Genomic DNA, 15241 nt, shown 5'->3' on the forward strand with positions numbered 1-15241 from the left:
GTTAAATTTTCTAACCATGTACTGTAATTATATTTTTAAATGGTTAGGCATCGGTGCCAAGCACATGGTAAATTTGCTTTGGCAAAGGTATTTTCTCCCTAGCAAACCTTCTCCCTGTTTGGAAGGGGAGTTATTTTTCTCGAAGTGCATATTTAAGGTAGGCATGTAGCCTATTTTACAAACAAGGAAACTTGATCAGAGAAGTAGTTTGCTCAGTGATGCTCCAGACAGATGTCAGCCCTGTTTTGTTCTGAAGCCTAGAGCCATTCCAGTACTGAATTTTAAACAGAACAGAAAGGTGAAGTGTAACAGGTTGTAAAAGCTTTTCATGTAGTTTGTTCTTGGAAAAATGCAGGATGCTAAAAATCACCAAAATGCGATTTTACCAAGATGAGGATTACAGCTGACTCTAGAGCAACCCTATTGTATTCTTTGTGGTTTTACAAATGTCCTGGGTGACCCTAGGAAAGTTGCAGGAAGGCAGTTTGGCAAGGAATTTAGGTTCCTAAGGATGAACATGCACTCCCAGCAGGATCTCAAAAGTAGCTATAGATAATGATCAGTGAGTTCCATTTGCTTCAACTGCAGATCGTACCGGGGCCGTTGAAACCCACCGGAGTTTCTCTTGGCCCAAAGCCATGTCTCAATTGGGGATGAATGTRGTGATGCCCTATATCAACTTTGGGGGGTGAGCAGAGATATGAGAGAGACAGGGTAATGCAACTGGCTTTTCCTGTAAATGTTTTGCTGATTTTTGAGTCACATTAATTGTCCCTTTTAAAAAGTCTCTGATAACTATAATTTTGTGTTCATTCATAACTTTTTTTTTCTAGTTGCCTCTGCTTCAGCCTATGAGCTGTACTTCTTACTCTTTTTCTATTCTTCCATCTCTGCTTTTGCTAAACCTAAGTTCACAGTTGAGAACAACTTTTTGGGAGGCAAAACTGACAAAAAAGGCTTATTGTACTAGTTGTCTGCTACCTCCGTTTTGCTGTTAGTTGGCACTCCGATCCCTTACCTTGTGTTCTGGCTCTGTGAAAGCTCCTGAAGGCAGACTTCAACTGGCTGTGATGTAGCTGTGGCAGGATGGCACTCAGCATGGGACGGGCACCCAAGGACTGCACTAGGACAAAGTGTCACCACCTTCGCTATGCTGCTACRGGGCTGGAGCTAACTTTGTTAACATCAGCTTGGACAGACCCCCTTGAGCTGTGCCTTTAGATTGCAGCTTAAGTGTGTGCTACAGGATTTAGGACTTGAAATAAAGCTTATGCCATTCTTGTGTGGATTTTAGCATAGAGTGGCCAAGGCCTTTATTGGTCCATTTGAGTATCACCAAAATAAACACTTCTGCTAGTGCTCTCTCAGCATTAATGCTCATATAATGGTTCRTGTTTATAAATAATCTTCTGTTTCAGGTATTGCGATTGTTTTGCAAATGGTGAATTCTGCAATAACTGCAACTGTACAAATTGTTACAACAACCTGGACCATGAAAATGATAGACAAAAAGCAATAAAGGTGAGGAGTCTTTTTCTTCCCTCCACTTCTAAAGTTGTTGAACTGAAAAGCGTGTTCTATTTCATGCAGATTTTGGCATGTTCTTGAGTAGCACCGAGATGGGACAGCTGACTTCTTGGGTTGCCTCTGTGTACATCTGGGATGAAAGCAGTAGCTTGTGCCTTGTAGAGCTAATGAGTGTGGTAGGGTGGGTGCATAATACCCTGATCTCCTTCCACCTCTACAGGGCTTATAACTGTCACATCGTGCCTTTAAATTCTGCTCCCCACATGCAGTGACTGATGTTTTGAGTCTGCATTGACAGGCCTGCCTGGACAGAAACCCTGAAGCCTTCAAGCCCAAAATAGGGAAAGGAAAGGAAGGAGAATCGGATCGGCGACACAGCAAAGGGTGTAACTGTAAACGCTCGGGATGTCTCAAAAACTACTGTGAATGTTATGAGGTACGAAGTATTATCTTGTCTTAGAGACAGTGGCTTTTCCCTTTGGTACTTCCCTTTGGTTCCCTGTGGTTTTCCCTTTGAAAAATTGTTTGACTAAAACCCAGATCATGTCTTACTACTGTCTGTATACTTTGTGTAAGTAGTGTTGGTATTCAGTATGCATCAGGGAAATCGCTTCTCATTTTGCGCTGGACAATCTAAGACTTCTTTTCAGAATTGCAGCAATGGCTACGTTGATCTTCCAGTAATTTGCACATATGAAGCCGTGCATATTGCAAAATTAATTGCTTCTTTTACATAAATTTAAATTTAAAACATGTAGCAACCTTGCACTTGGATTTGGGTTTGTCCTTTACTGAAGAGCAATATTTCATAAATAAGTCTATGGCACCCTCTCTCTAAGAGCACAAGCAGTTATAATAGCATCCCACACACGCTGTGTGAGAAGATGGAACATGTGTCTTTGGAAGGCAAAGGCAAAAATTTTATTGTTTCAGCTAAATGACTATTCTGTGGTTGTAGAGATGAGGGCAGACTAACTGCTCTCATAGCCTTAATTATTTAAGGCAAGTTCCAGTGAGAAGAGCAGATTCGAAGGCGAGAAAGGGATGACTCTGAAACCACTGATTTGCATTGACTCACGTGTTTGTTCTGGGAAGACATCTTGCCTTAATGTGAGAACTTAGAGAAAACCTCAGTGGTTTCCTCCAGTGGGTAATTGGTAACAGACTAGAACAGAAACACCCGGTCCCTGCAGTTTGTTATAAAGCAGGTCAGAACTGCAACTGGTATCTCATGATCTGTTTGTTTCTTTCAGGCAAAAATCATGTGTTCTTCCATATGTAAATGCATTGGCTGTAAAAATTTTGAAGAAAGTCCAGAGCGAAAGACACTGATGCATTTAGCAGATGCCGCAGAAGTTAGGGTCCAGCAGCAGACAGCTGCGAAGACTAAGCTGTCTTCCCAGATCTCAGATCTGCTGACGAGGCCAACACCAGCACTTAGCAGTGGTGGGGGAAAGTAAGTTTACGCAGTCCACCTTGTCACTTGTTTCTAATGTGTTTTTTTTTTTTTTTTTGGTGGAGTGACTGGAGCCTTTTGTTCACACAACTATGTTTTTATGGCTCTGCCAAGCTTGGCTGTGTGTTCAAATGTGTAACTAGGTTTTGTCTTCTGGTTGCTCCTATGCTGCTGGACAGCATGAAGTACAAGTGTCTCATTTACTTTGTAATCCTCAAGCTGCCCTTATAGTGAAAAGATGGAGAATTGTTCTAGATATCTGTGCGTTTTGAAGATGACCCTGAAATGTTCGTGGGTGGAAGCAGGCACAAAGCACAACTGCCTACTGGTAGGTTCATGTCACTGCAGCTGCCTTTTGGTTGAGGGAAGCTGTGGGACAGATGAGCCCTCATCAGTTCTCCTACCAGGAATTTGCTCAGCCCTGGAGTTAGGGCTCCTGGCAGAGAGGGCAGCGACAGAGGAGTAGAGAGGTGATCGATGTTCTTGCTTTGCACTGTAAGGTGACCTTCAAGGGAACATCTGCAAGACTAAAAGCTGCAGTGCTTCAGAGGGGTTTTGGTGTGCTGTGGATTTTTGTGGTACGTGACTGGATTTTTATTTATTTCAGGCTGCCCTTCACGTTTGTAACCAAGGAGGTAGCTGATGCAACCTGTGAATGCCTTCTTGCACAGGCAGAGCAAGCGGAGAAGATGGGCAAGTCGAAAGCTGCAGCGGAGCGCATGATCCTGGAGGAATTTGGACGCTGTTTGATGAGAGTTATTAACTCTGCAGGCAAATCCAAAAGTGACCCTTGTGCCATGAACTGCTGACTCGTGCACATGAGCTACAACAAAGTGGACTGAACAGAACATTTAAGGCACGGGGACACTTTGGTTTGGGGCGGAGAATTTAATATTTGTTAATTTGGTGCTTGTTTTAAATTGAATTGCGTAAGATTGAAATGAGAAATTCTTTTATAACAAGATGTAGAGTCTTTTAAATCTTAGCTAAATCTTCTACTTATGACGATGCCTAAAGGTGAATTTTTCTTCCTGATGTTGTACAGCTTTTAACTAAGGTTTCCTAAAAGTTGAATGTTTTCTTCCTGTTCCCCCCAAAATAATTGCCTGAAGGGCATATATAAATTATTATAATATATATTATTTACAGTGTATGAAGTTGCATCACATTGCGCATATAGGAAAACACAGATGCTGACAACAAGCAGATGACACTTTTGGCAACACGCTCGTAATACAAAGAGGTATCAGTGTATCCAAGTTAATTCTGAAAGGAAGTGTGTAAAAATGAACATCTAAATGGACAGTAGTATCTGTATTGAGGACCAGATACAGCACGTTCCTTTAGTGTATACAGCAGTGTGAAATATGCCGTCAGTAATGCAGAAGGGTTGGTTACACATTTAGCAGCGGGCAGCTGGTTAAGAATCTCACTGAAGCAGGGCCCAAAGAGCTCTGGGGTAAATAATGCTTTTTTGCCTGTTTACTTTGGATGAAAAAAATCTTTGGGAGCTCAAGTGTTTCCTAAGCCAGAATTTGGAGGCTAGGTGGCCTGTTTTCAAAAGCGAGATAGGGCAGCCCTGCCATGACGCTGGGCTGTCTGCCCAACAATGTACAGTGTTAGCTTAAGTGACAAGCGGGTAGACGCTGTTGCTTGGGTAAAGCTTGGTGCTCAGAGGTCTTCAGCAGCCGCATCTGTCAACGGAGGTAGGAGGACTGAGCAGTCCGTTACGCGTTCTAGGTCAAGCTGATACCCTGGGGATGCGTTGGAGCCCTAGAAGCTGGCATAACGGSATACGGTAGAACCACAGTTGTCCTGACGAGGATTTGAGACAATCTGCATCCAAATTGACCTGTGAACACRTGTAGAGATCATGTTCAGCGTGGTTCGTGGCTCGTCTCGATGCTCCTTCTTTATGTGTTGTCTTGTTGATGATTTATTTGGTTTAAGGTTTTTAAGTGTTGCTTAAAATGACCATGAAAGCCGTGATCATACAAGGATGCTAGCACAGAATCAAGACTGCTACCAAAACAGACATACTGATCCTTTGGAGAAAGACAAAAAGGAGAAAAAAAAAAGAGAAGAAGAAAAAATGAAAAAACAAATTAACTATAGCTGTGTATAGACTAGAGTGGGGAATTTTTTCAGTATTTGTTACAGGCAATCTCAGATTACATTTTTGATAGTGGAACACATTTACAAACTGAACCTGGTAAGTTATTTACCTAAAAGTAGCATAATAACCATGTTTAATCCCAGGCATTTTTATTAACTGTCTTAGTGCTGCCTGAAGAAGATTGCTAGGTTTTTGCAAAAGGGATATTTTGTATTCCTTGTGTAACCGTAAATACAGAGATAAGCAGAGCTCTTCCTCTGGGTTTTTGAACAGGGCCAGGCTGGGAAAAGGTAAGCACTAGGTAAACCAGCAGCAGAGCCAAGTGCCTACGTGCGTGATGGTGGCAGGATGCTTCCGCTCTGTGGCTTCACCCCGTCCTGCGCACTGAGCGAAAGGCCCTTCTTTAGCCCGCGTGTGGTGCCCTCAAAGAGCTTCCTGAGGCGCCGGGGAGCAGATTTTATCCTGCTGGTCACCATCTGAAGAGCCCTGTCCTGTACTGGCATCTCTGAGCATAAATAGCAAATACACTTGCAAATCTCTGAAAAGGGAATCCATCACTCATTTAGGTAATGCCATTCTTTTTTTCATAATTAGAACTTGGATTTATTAAGTCAGTGCAGTAACTTTACATGTAGATAGTGCAGATAYTCAGTTTACTTTTAGTGACCTAATATAGTATGTCCAGTAAGATTTGTATAAATGTAAATTAGTGTAAGTGAATAAAGTAATACCTACTTACGTTATTTTTCAAACAGATTGCAATATGCCTTCTTTTGTTTAGACTTCAGTCCATGTTAATTTTGTATATATTCTGTGTCTTACTCTAAATTGCACCTTTTGTGATGTGTATTTATATACAGTGTGCAAAAACACTTGTGAAATTTAGATTACAGTTGTAATTATGTATGATGGCATTGCTTGAGAATATTTTGCTTGTAAAGACTTTGAAGGTGCAATCAAATGCTCTTAGTTCTTCTATTTTGTTTTGAACAAGCTTTTTCAAACATTAAGCTTGGATTCCTCTCTTCCCTCTCCCTGGTGTAGTATATATGAATTGGTTTTTGTACTTCCTTAGCCATTTGCATCAAACTGCTGGACAAGATTCACAGTCAAGTTCATCCAATTACATAAAAATGATTGGGAAAGGGCAAGGGTTCRTTTTCTAGTTCTGTTTACATCTGAAAGTAGAAAAATTAAATTTATATTTACTAGACCTATTCAAAGAATACACTTTTCTATATTGTAAAAATAAAACAGTCAAATGAATCACAAAGAAAAATAAACATTTATACTATTCTGTAAATATGACCTTTTCGCACTCCTTTGCTTGAGCACTGAGAAATACACAGTAAAGATTTTCAATGAAATATCAAAACAGTAACTGTTATCACTAGGCCCAGTTTTGATGCAACTACAGGCTTGACTTTTTGGTATGTGAATCCTACTGGAGATAAACTCTAAGTTACTTGTGTACTTTTGTGTGTAGCAATGGCTTGAGGCACAAAGCTGCAGGCTGCATAGCTTGAAAGCAGCAAAAGCTGGCAACCAAGCCAACACCAGGTAGCTACATTTTAATTTGGGGGGATTTTTAAAAAAATCTTTTGTGGGAAATTGTAGTCTCTGTGTGTGAGCTGGTTAGAGAAAAGACTCAGAGAAGCAAGGCCTGCAAGGCTGAACAGATCGGCCTTTCTGCAGCCCCCTTGAAGGCAGAGGGCTGCCACACAGCCACTTGCAGGACCCCRGGCAAAATTTTCAGGCTGAGCTTTGCTGAGAGCCTTTAGGTAGCAGAAGACAACGTACCGTTTCGTGGTGCGGGCTTGGGTCTTTTACGTCTTGGGGAAGGGGTTTGCGACCAACCCCAAAACGTTATGTTACTTGCTTGCGTTAAGGAATGGGGAGTCAAAAAGAGAGCTTGTCTTCTCATTGCTTTTCTTCTTTGATTCTCATGCGTCTGATTTCTCAGGAGAAATAGCRGGATGGCCAAAGCAAGTGGAAAAGAGGGTGAGGTATTACACTCCTTGATGTGATGGAGGGGAAGCAGCAGCAGGATTCAGAGAAGGAATGGCATGCTCAGAATCATTTGGGGTGGGTTTGCACAGAGCCCAGAAGGGGCTTGGTGTTGCTGCTGGATGCTCTGTTTCACAGGTGAACATCTGGACAAGAAGTGGAGTTGCTGGGCAGAGAAAGGGGTGCCTGAGACACTCCATGGGAAAAGGAACAGCAGCAGAAGTACCTTGTCGTAGTGGTAGAGTGAGAAATGCTGAAAAACTCCACTGGAAGTTGCAAATTCCCGTAGTGTGAGTACAGCCAAGATCGTCTTGGAAATGAATGCACAGACAAGAAATCCGTATAAAGAGCAGCTCTGTGCAGAGCCCCTCTGCCCTGTTTGCAACCAGTGTCACCAAGAGCTTGTGCGCTGCACCAAGGAAAGGTTGCCCTGAGGGACGAGGCTCCATCCGAACCAAGTAAGACAAACTCGGCCTGATGTAAACAGTAAGTGGTAGCAGGCTCACTTCCAACAGAAAAGAATTAACAGCAAGGGGGGGCCTATGCCCCACAGCTCATCTCGTTTTGCTGCTGGAGGTTTAGGCAATGCAAATGTTACAACTTGAAGTTCATGGCAGCATCCAGCCACGCTAATCAGCCACTGAGACTTCTGCAGTGTTTTGCTAGTTGACCTAAAAATTCAAAAATATGGAGAGAGAGAGAGAGAGAGAGAGGAAAAAAAGCAGCGATTTTCTACAAAATATGTTGTAGCTGAAGTGGTTCCATGGCAAATAGTGATGGCTTCAAGACTATTTTTTTGCATAGGTAATTGCACAAGAAAAAAGACCCAGAACTCTTGGAGGTCTGGCCAGTTTCTCCCAGCAGGGAGCAGATGAAGGTCTGTAGCTACCGAAGCAGAGCATTAGGGAGTAGGGCAGCTCCACAGTTAAAGAGCAGAACTAAGGGAGAGGGAAGAACCCAAACCTACCAGCAGCCATCTTCTAAGTGGTAGGCAGAACTGCACCTTGAGCACTACTCCTGCCTCAACAAATAGTGGATCACCATGTTTCATTGTTCTGAGGAAATGACCACGTGGCAGTTACGTTGGCCTTTGTTATTCCAGATGGAGCGTTGTATGCCAAGGCAACCTCCTTACCRCAGAAATAAATGAACGAAGCAGCCTGCTCTACTACTTGATTTCACAGCATGGAACCTATGATCCAAGCTAATCAGGGGAAACGCTGTCTGAAGGCGACTGCTGTGTGCGGGGGCTGCAGGACATACCAACCCTGCAGCGCAAGCTCTGGGAAGAGAGCATCATGTTGCACGGTGAGCGGGTGACCMGAGAGGGCTGTGTAATCAGAGCTGAAAAGCTCACCCTGCACCAGCACAGCACYGGGTGCCCGAGCCCTGGTGGCCCTGCCCAGGGGGGCAGAGCAGGGCCTGCAGCAACAGCCTCCGTGAGCCCTGCTGCACTGCAAGGCACACCGGTATGGAAGCTGCTTGGCCCTGCTTTCTCATGTGGAATTCCAACACCTTCCCAGGTTTTTATTGCAGTAGTGATTTTTAAATGCAAAGTTTTAGAGGTGTGGTTCTGTAATGCAATCTCCTTTCCACTGAGTTCAGACTCAGGTCAAAGGGCTAGCTTAGCTTGTTGATAAGGCCTGTAGGAGGGGATAATAGAGCGATGTACAATGAAAGTGTCTTTTTCCCATGCCTTTATTTTCCTTTTATAGTAAAAGTGCTGTAAGGTCTTTTGGCTCCAACTTTTTTACTGCAGCATCTCTATGGTGAACTCAAAATAGCAGCACACTTACTCCCCTTGCCCCATGCAACTGCAGGTACATCAATTGCCTCCTCTTAGCAAGAGCACCCACAGCACTACACAGCCCAGCGCTACAAGGGGACACTGCCTTGTCCCCTACCATCTCACTACACATTTCCAGAACTTCTTGTCTCCCACAGACACCAAGTCCAAGACGTGGCTGCTTGGCAAGATTCCTAGATGGAAATGCAAGGTGAAATGAACTWCTTTCCTTGGCTTGTCTGAACTGTGACCAGACCCTGAATCATCGGCACCGGCACCACTCATCACTGTTTAACAACACAAATTCTGCCAGGCAAACCGCGGCAAGAYGCTGTACTGTTTGCTGAGCTACTGCCAGATTCAGACACTGCTTAACTGGGCCTAAGTAGGGGCAACCATCCTTATGTAACAGCAATAAATGCACAGTCATGGCCCTAGGTGGGTTGGGCTTGATTGACAATTTGCATCACGCAGTGGTGATGCAAATGAATGTTTTCCCTTTAGTCTCTTCCATCTGTGCTTTCCCCAACGGTACTTCAAGTTTAAGTTTTTGGCATGGTTTGTTCTGACCTGTAAGTAACATCGCATTATTTCCTTTAATAAGACTGTGTAGTGATTGTCAATGCAYGACTCACCATCAAATAAATGGTCAGTGAGCATGGGAAAGAGGGGGCTCTGTCCCAGAAGCTCACAAAAAATTTTCTGTTCTAGAAACAGATCCCATAGCTTGGAGTTCTTGTTGCAATTTCGCACTTTGGTGTATGTCCTTAGGACCTGTTCAGAAATGCTTGTGATGTGGTACACGCTTGAAGAGGGCAGACTCACTCCACCCAACTTCTTTATGTAGAGCACTGCCCCRTGTTTTAGTGAGCTCTCATCTGACTCAAAAAGAGAAGCAACACAGGCTTCACATTGCAAATCAGAGGCTAATTGTTCAGCAACAAAGCCGCTGGCGCAGGTGATGCTCTGCGCATGCAGCGACAGGTCCGTCAGTGCATTGCTCAGCGCGGAGTCGTGCAAAAGAAGGCCAGCACCGAAGGGGTACTCTGTTCCCAGAGTCCTCCTACGAGCTGGCTCGTACTGAGAACGGATGTTACCAAGGGTCAGATCTGTCCTACGGAAGATGGATATATCCAAGGTGCTCACGCTGCCAGAGCCATCGCTGTGTTGCAGTGCCGGTGCCAAGCTGCAGCTGGCCAGCAGCTTGTAGTAAGCTGCCTGGAACGCTGCACAAGTGGGATTGCCACCGCCAACGATAGCCTGCCTGAGAGCCCGAAGAAACAGCTCCAGCTGGTCAAGGCTGAAGGTGTACGTCAGGAGGCGGTGCAAAGGCATGCCTTCTGGAAGCACGTAATTGGTATAAAGCCACTTGAGGCTTTCAGCATTGAGCAAGAAACTCAGAAATCCCAGTTTGCGTTTGCTTTTTATAATGCATCTCCCCAAGGAGTCTGTTAARGTGACAAAGAAGCTCCTGGCCTCATTGAAGAGGTGGCTTATTTTGCTGTAATTTCCAGCTAGCAAAGGCCCCCTCAGTCCCCTTCCGTAAGGGCTTCTGCCATGGAATACATCGCACAGACGGCTCATCAAACGCACAAACTTGATGGTACCGCTGCAGTTTTGGAACGAGGCCAGGCCCAGTTTCTGGAGGTGCTCCAGTGCATCAGCAACACCCTCACTGAAGACCTGGGTAGCAAGGTTAACTTTAAAATAGCGAAGCTCCTCACTTCCAGGACAGCCTGACCTGGGACTGCGCAGCTGTAATACCCTTTTCTCYTGTAAAGCTGCAAGCTCCACCACGTGCTGCCAGTGTGCTGCTTCACTGAGGCACTTTATCTTCTGGAAGCACTGCAGCGCATTCCTTATCAGCTGGAGCGCGTGGCAAGTGTCAAAGAAGTAGGTGATGCAGTGAGCTGAGCTGGGCGGGTGCTGAAAAGTGCACTGAATCCTGTCAGGGTCGATCCGGATCCCCAGAGCTCTGGCCATCTCAGCACCGCGCGCGGTGGCACCTGATGTCACAGACAACACCGCGATGCCAATGTTGTTCAGCTTACTGATGGTCTGACGAAGTAGCTGGGCAAGTAGGTAGCCACTCAAGCTATTCACAAAGAAATAGCCAAGAGGTGCCCTCCAGGGACTCGTGATGCCGACTGCCATGAGGATTATAACTTCCGAGGCCAGCGGGGCTTCATCAGCATCCAGAGCGCCTGCCCCCACGTCAACAAAGCCCGTGAAACGTTGGGTCTGGGGGTCCCACTCCTGATGCTTCTGGAGGGCCATGTCTTGTACCATCAAGGCACAGTAACAGTAGGCCTGGTCACCCTTCTCCACTCTTTCCTGAAGGCGGATAAAAATGTCACTGCTGAAGCCTGGAGCGGCATCACTGTTAGACAGCCAGCTGGAGAAGGAAGGAGGATRCAATTAGGAACGAAGATTCAGAGAAAAATGAAAATTTCTAATCTCTTCCTTTTTGCAGCTAACAGTCCCAGAGTTTCCACTCTGTACAGTCCTATTGGTTTCGACTTTCCCATGCTGACACTTGCCCCATCTCTCCCCAGTAAATTCTCACTGATAAGTGGAGTGCTGCAGGTGAAATGAACTGCGCCTTTAATACTGCCAACTTCTTATATAAAAATTACCCTACTAGTTTTGCAGTCTTTTCCAGTATTCGGCTGACTTCCCCCCTTGCAAAAGTCTATGGGAGTATTCTACTCCACATCACAGTGCCAGGAGCATCATTTGTAAAGTATTCCTTACAGTACATAGCAAAAAGCAGTGAAATACCTCATCTTTGCAGTATTCTTTCTTTAYTCCAGTGACCTTTAAAACAAATACAGATACTATGGTATCTAAGGCTGCCATATCTAGCTTTTATCACTCAAGTATTCATTTGGGAGTATTGAGGAAACTCCACACTTCCTCAAAAATTGTTAGTACAATGGCTGTATTAACCCTGACAGTGTAAAGTGTGTGCCTAAACTCACATCCTTCTCTGACATACCTGCTATTAATATTTCTTAACATTTGTTTCCTACTCTGCTTGGTATTTGTTGGTGTTACCAGAAATGAAGCGTGGAAAAACTACTACAGCTGAATATCTTTTCATGATAGATCTTTGTTCCACTGAATTCTAAATAAATACAGAGAAACCCATTCAGAATGAAAGACTATTAACTTGCTTTGTCAGGCTGGAAGGATGAGGCAGGGGAAAAATCTTCCTTAGATAGTCATAGGCCTTATTATGGTAGAGGTGGAGAACACAAGCAAATTGTTTCATTTCCAGGGAGTATTCTGTCATCTGCTGCCAGCTATGTGACTCAYGGGGCAAGTCTGCTTAAAATAAAGTACAAGGTCAGCTTTAGTGAAGCAAGTAAACAGCAGCTAACTTAACAAAAGGACAGATAATACAAAAATATTGCAGCACAAGGAATACAAGGCTACGCTACTACCTCTGCAATGAAGAGAGTTACGAAGAAAGTTTAATGCAATACTCTTAAGTTCAGAAGTACTGTCACAGTGCTCTCCTTCTCCTCAGGATAGGCAGTGGCCAGAGAGTCTGTGCCTTAACACAGCTCTGCTGCTTATGCTGTCTCTTTGCATGTAATGCAGTCTTTTCTTCCTTTTTTCTATCTAATGTTAATTAAAGCGTTTGAGTAGATACTGCATCTTACTTGTGGGTGCTGCTTAAAATTTACATCACAAGAGGAAAACATTGAAATTATGGTCTGCTCTACAGCTTAACTGTCTTTTCCACATTACCTCACAGACATGACCAGAGCTCGCTCACTCGGACAGTGGGAAAGACAAGGTTTTCTTAATTAAACACACTCTGTCCATGATTTGTCTGTCAGCTTGATAGTGGCACGATTTTATTAAACAGTCTTTGTTACAGGGGACTGTGACAAGCTGACCTGACCACTGTATTAAATTCCCAGAGAGGTCTGAGGGTCCTTCATCCTTTGCAGGATTGGATGTTGTGTTCCGGAATCAAAAATTTGCAAAACCCTTGCTTTGCAGTTATAGCTTATAGTATTGACCCTAGAAATCTGACAGTGAGGGCTTACCCGTGCTATGTACAGCTGCATAATGAAATAAAAGTGGAATGAGGCAGTATCTACCCTGAAACACTCTTGCTCAGCAAATGCCTTGAGCAGTACCTGAAAACTGGGCCTGCAGCAAACTCACAGTTTCCTCAGACACCTGTTTCTTCTCTGCCAGCTCCCTGATGATGCTGAAAATTTTTCTTGGTCGGCGTACGGCGTACCTCCTTGCTGCAATAACCTGCTGCTTCTCAGGCAGTGGTTGTACCTCCTTCATTTCTGTCTGCTGTCCAGCGGCTGCTACGGCATCCTTTAAGCTGTAGTTGTGATCCTCGGCAATGATCTCRTCATCAGAATGACTTAGTAGAGGCTGCTTTAGCGCTCTCGGGGATGGCCTGCTCCTATAGCGTGCGCTCAGCAGATCCTAAAGCGGAAGGGAGATGGAGGGTTACTGATGCAACCGAGCCCCTGCCAGGGCTTCAGTCGCTTGGAAGCCCAGGCACAGGGGCTGAGCAGGGCTTAAGCGAGTAAGCAGTGCCTTAGGAGCCGCCTGGCCATAGCAACCCTGCGGACGGCGCCGCGCAGCGGCAGGCCTCGTCCGAGGACCTCTACCCGTCCCGGGACACACTCGCACGCACCCGCGCGCGGAGCCCCTCCCCCGCCACGACGGGCGGCGGCCGCCGCCGCGGGCACGCACCGCGYGGGGGAAGCGCGAGGGCACGGCCCCCCGGCGCAGCTTCCGCCGCAGCCCGTAGCGCTCGAAGTCGGCCTCGGCGAAGTGCCGCGAGCAGAGGATGGCCCCGGGCCCGGGGCTCCAGGCCTGGCGGCTCCGCGGGTCCACGCGGTTCACGGCGCGGATCCACTCGCGGCGCTGCGCGGCGTCCACCGGGAACCTGCGGCACACGGAGAGAGGCAAGCGTTGGGGGCGCTCCCGCCCGCCGGGCCCGCCTCGCCCGCCCGCCCGCGGCCGCACTCACTGGTGGAAGGAGATGCCGCGCTCGCGGCTGCGCCCGTTGTCGCGGGCGGTGCAGCCCAGCGCCGAGCAGCTCCGCGTCATGGCGGCCCTGCCCGCTCCTTCTTCTCCCYCTCCCTCCTCCTCCAACGGCCGCGTAACGGCCGTCTGGCACGCGCCCCGCAGCGTCACCGCCGACGCCCCTCCTCATTGGTTGCCAGCATTCTCCCAGCCTGCCGCCTTCCATTGGCTCACGAATCGCTTCCGTTGCCCCTTTCCCATTTCTCATTGGGSGCAGCGGCTGGAAGGGCGGGGCATACGTTTCCATAGACGTGCTTTGGCCCCGCCGTAGCTCACGTGACGTCACGGGAAGTGGAGAAGAGCGGCGGAAAGGGGGAAGTCGGGGAGGAGGGCCACGCCAATCAGTGGCGGCAGCCACGGAGGAAGCAGCCAATGGGGAGCGGCGCCCCTCGGAGCCAATGGGAGCGGCGCCCTGCGTCCCTATATATAGCGAGCCGAGGGCGGGGAGAGCYGTCTTTCCCGCCGCTCGGGGGCCGGGTGCTGTGGAGGGATGGCTGGGGCAGGGCSACCGCCGCTGTGCGCGCGTGGCCTCGGAGCGGCGAGAGGCGCGGCCCCGCCATGGGGCTGTGGGGGAGCCCGCCCTGGCCTCGGCGCCGCCCGGTGCCTGCTGGGGGGGAGGTCTGAGGCGGCAGCGGGACGCGGCTGAAGCGCGGGCGAGGCCCAAAGCGCGGCCGCTGTGCGAGGTGGGTTGGGGGCAGCGTGTGCGAGCGCTCCCAGCGACAGGCTGAGCCGGTGCGGAGGCTTGGCAGCGGTGGCGGGGCTCCGGGAGTAGTGGCTGGGCCGCAGAGCAAGAGGTGTTGCGGCTACTACTATTTTGCTCCCGCGTTATGAAAGACGAGGCAGCCTTGCCTTGCTGTGGGCGCTTGCAGAGCGGCCCGGGCGGAGCCCTTCWGCCGGCGGCGGCTGGTGGCGTGTGAAGTAGCTGGAGCCGTGCGCGAGCCCCCTTCTCCGAAACACCTTCCCTGTGCCCCGTGGCACCGAAAGCGCCGCGGGGCCGCCGGCGGGCGAGCCAGGCGGCGGCGGCAGCGGCGCGGCCCGTCCGATGATGAGCCTCTTGCTGCTGTTCACATCCTGACGCGCTGTGATTACTGCGTTTGAGCTGCTGAGGACGGGCGGCCGCCGCTCGCCCCCTTCCCCCGCGCCGCCGCCCCTCTGCCTCGCGTGAGGCCTCAGAGGAGGAAAGGGGGGGGGGCCGTGAGTCGCCGCGTGGGCGGCGGTTGGTGACGGTTAGTGACGGTTGGTGACGGTTGAGCCGGCGCGGCGGGCCCGGAAGGCGCCG

At 47.9% G+C, this 15241-nt stretch overlaps 3 protein-coding genes across 5 annotated transcripts in view; 2 read left to right on the top strand and 1 right to left on the bottom strand.

The window, feature by feature from the left end:
• Nucleotides 1–6060, top strand: part of LIN54 (lin-54 DREAM MuvB core complex component) — a 42947-nt gene extending 36887 nt beyond the window's left edge. For all 3 annotated transcript variants that reach the window (XM_085306294.1, XM_085306295.1, XM_085306296.1), the window contains 4 exons: nucleotides 1419–1521; nucleotides 1826–1963; nucleotides 2781–2983; nucleotides 3591–6060. In XM_085306294.1, the coding sequence (XP_085162420.1) occupies nucleotides 1419–1521; nucleotides 1826–1963; nucleotides 2781–2983; nucleotides 3591–3792 (646 nt within the window). In that variant the 3' untranslated portion in view covers nucleotides 3793–6060. The remainder of the gene's footprint in view (nucleotides 1–1418; nucleotides 1522–1825; nucleotides 1964–2780; nucleotides 2984–3590) is intronic.
• A 2726-nt stretch (nucleotides 6061–8786) lies between these two features.
• THAP9 (THAP domain containing 9) lies at nucleotides 8787–14021 on the bottom strand. Its single transcript, XM_085306293.1, has 5 exons — nucleotides 13907–14021; nucleotides 13627–13822; nucleotides 13047–13353; nucleotides 12069–12219; nucleotides 8787–11287 (listed from the first exon to the last, which is right to left on the bottom strand). Exons 1-5 carry the CDS (start codon nucleotides 13984–13986, stop codon nucleotides 9319–9321), a joined length of 2703 nt encoding a protein of 900 aa, XP_085162419.1. The 5' UTR covers nucleotides 13987–14021; the 3' UTR covers nucleotides 8787–9318.
• Nucleotides 14022–14429: 408 nt separating this feature from the next.
• Nucleotides 14430–15241, top strand: part of SEC31A (SEC31 homolog A, COPII component) — a 46718-nt gene continuing 45906 nt past the window's right edge. Inside the window, exon 1 of the mRNA XM_085306302.1 lies at nucleotides 14430–14645. The gene's annotated coding sequence lies outside the window, so the exon portion shown is untranslated. The remainder of the gene's footprint in view (nucleotides 14646–15241) is intronic.

Source organism: Rhea americana, unplaced genomic scaffold (genome assembly GCF_003343005.1).
Source record: "Rhea americana isolate MKP2758 unplaced genomic scaffold, rheAme1 scaffold_237, whole genome shotgun sequence".
Classification (NCBI taxonomy): Eukaryota; Metazoa; Chordata; class Aves; order Rheiformes; family Rheidae; genus Rhea; species Rhea americana.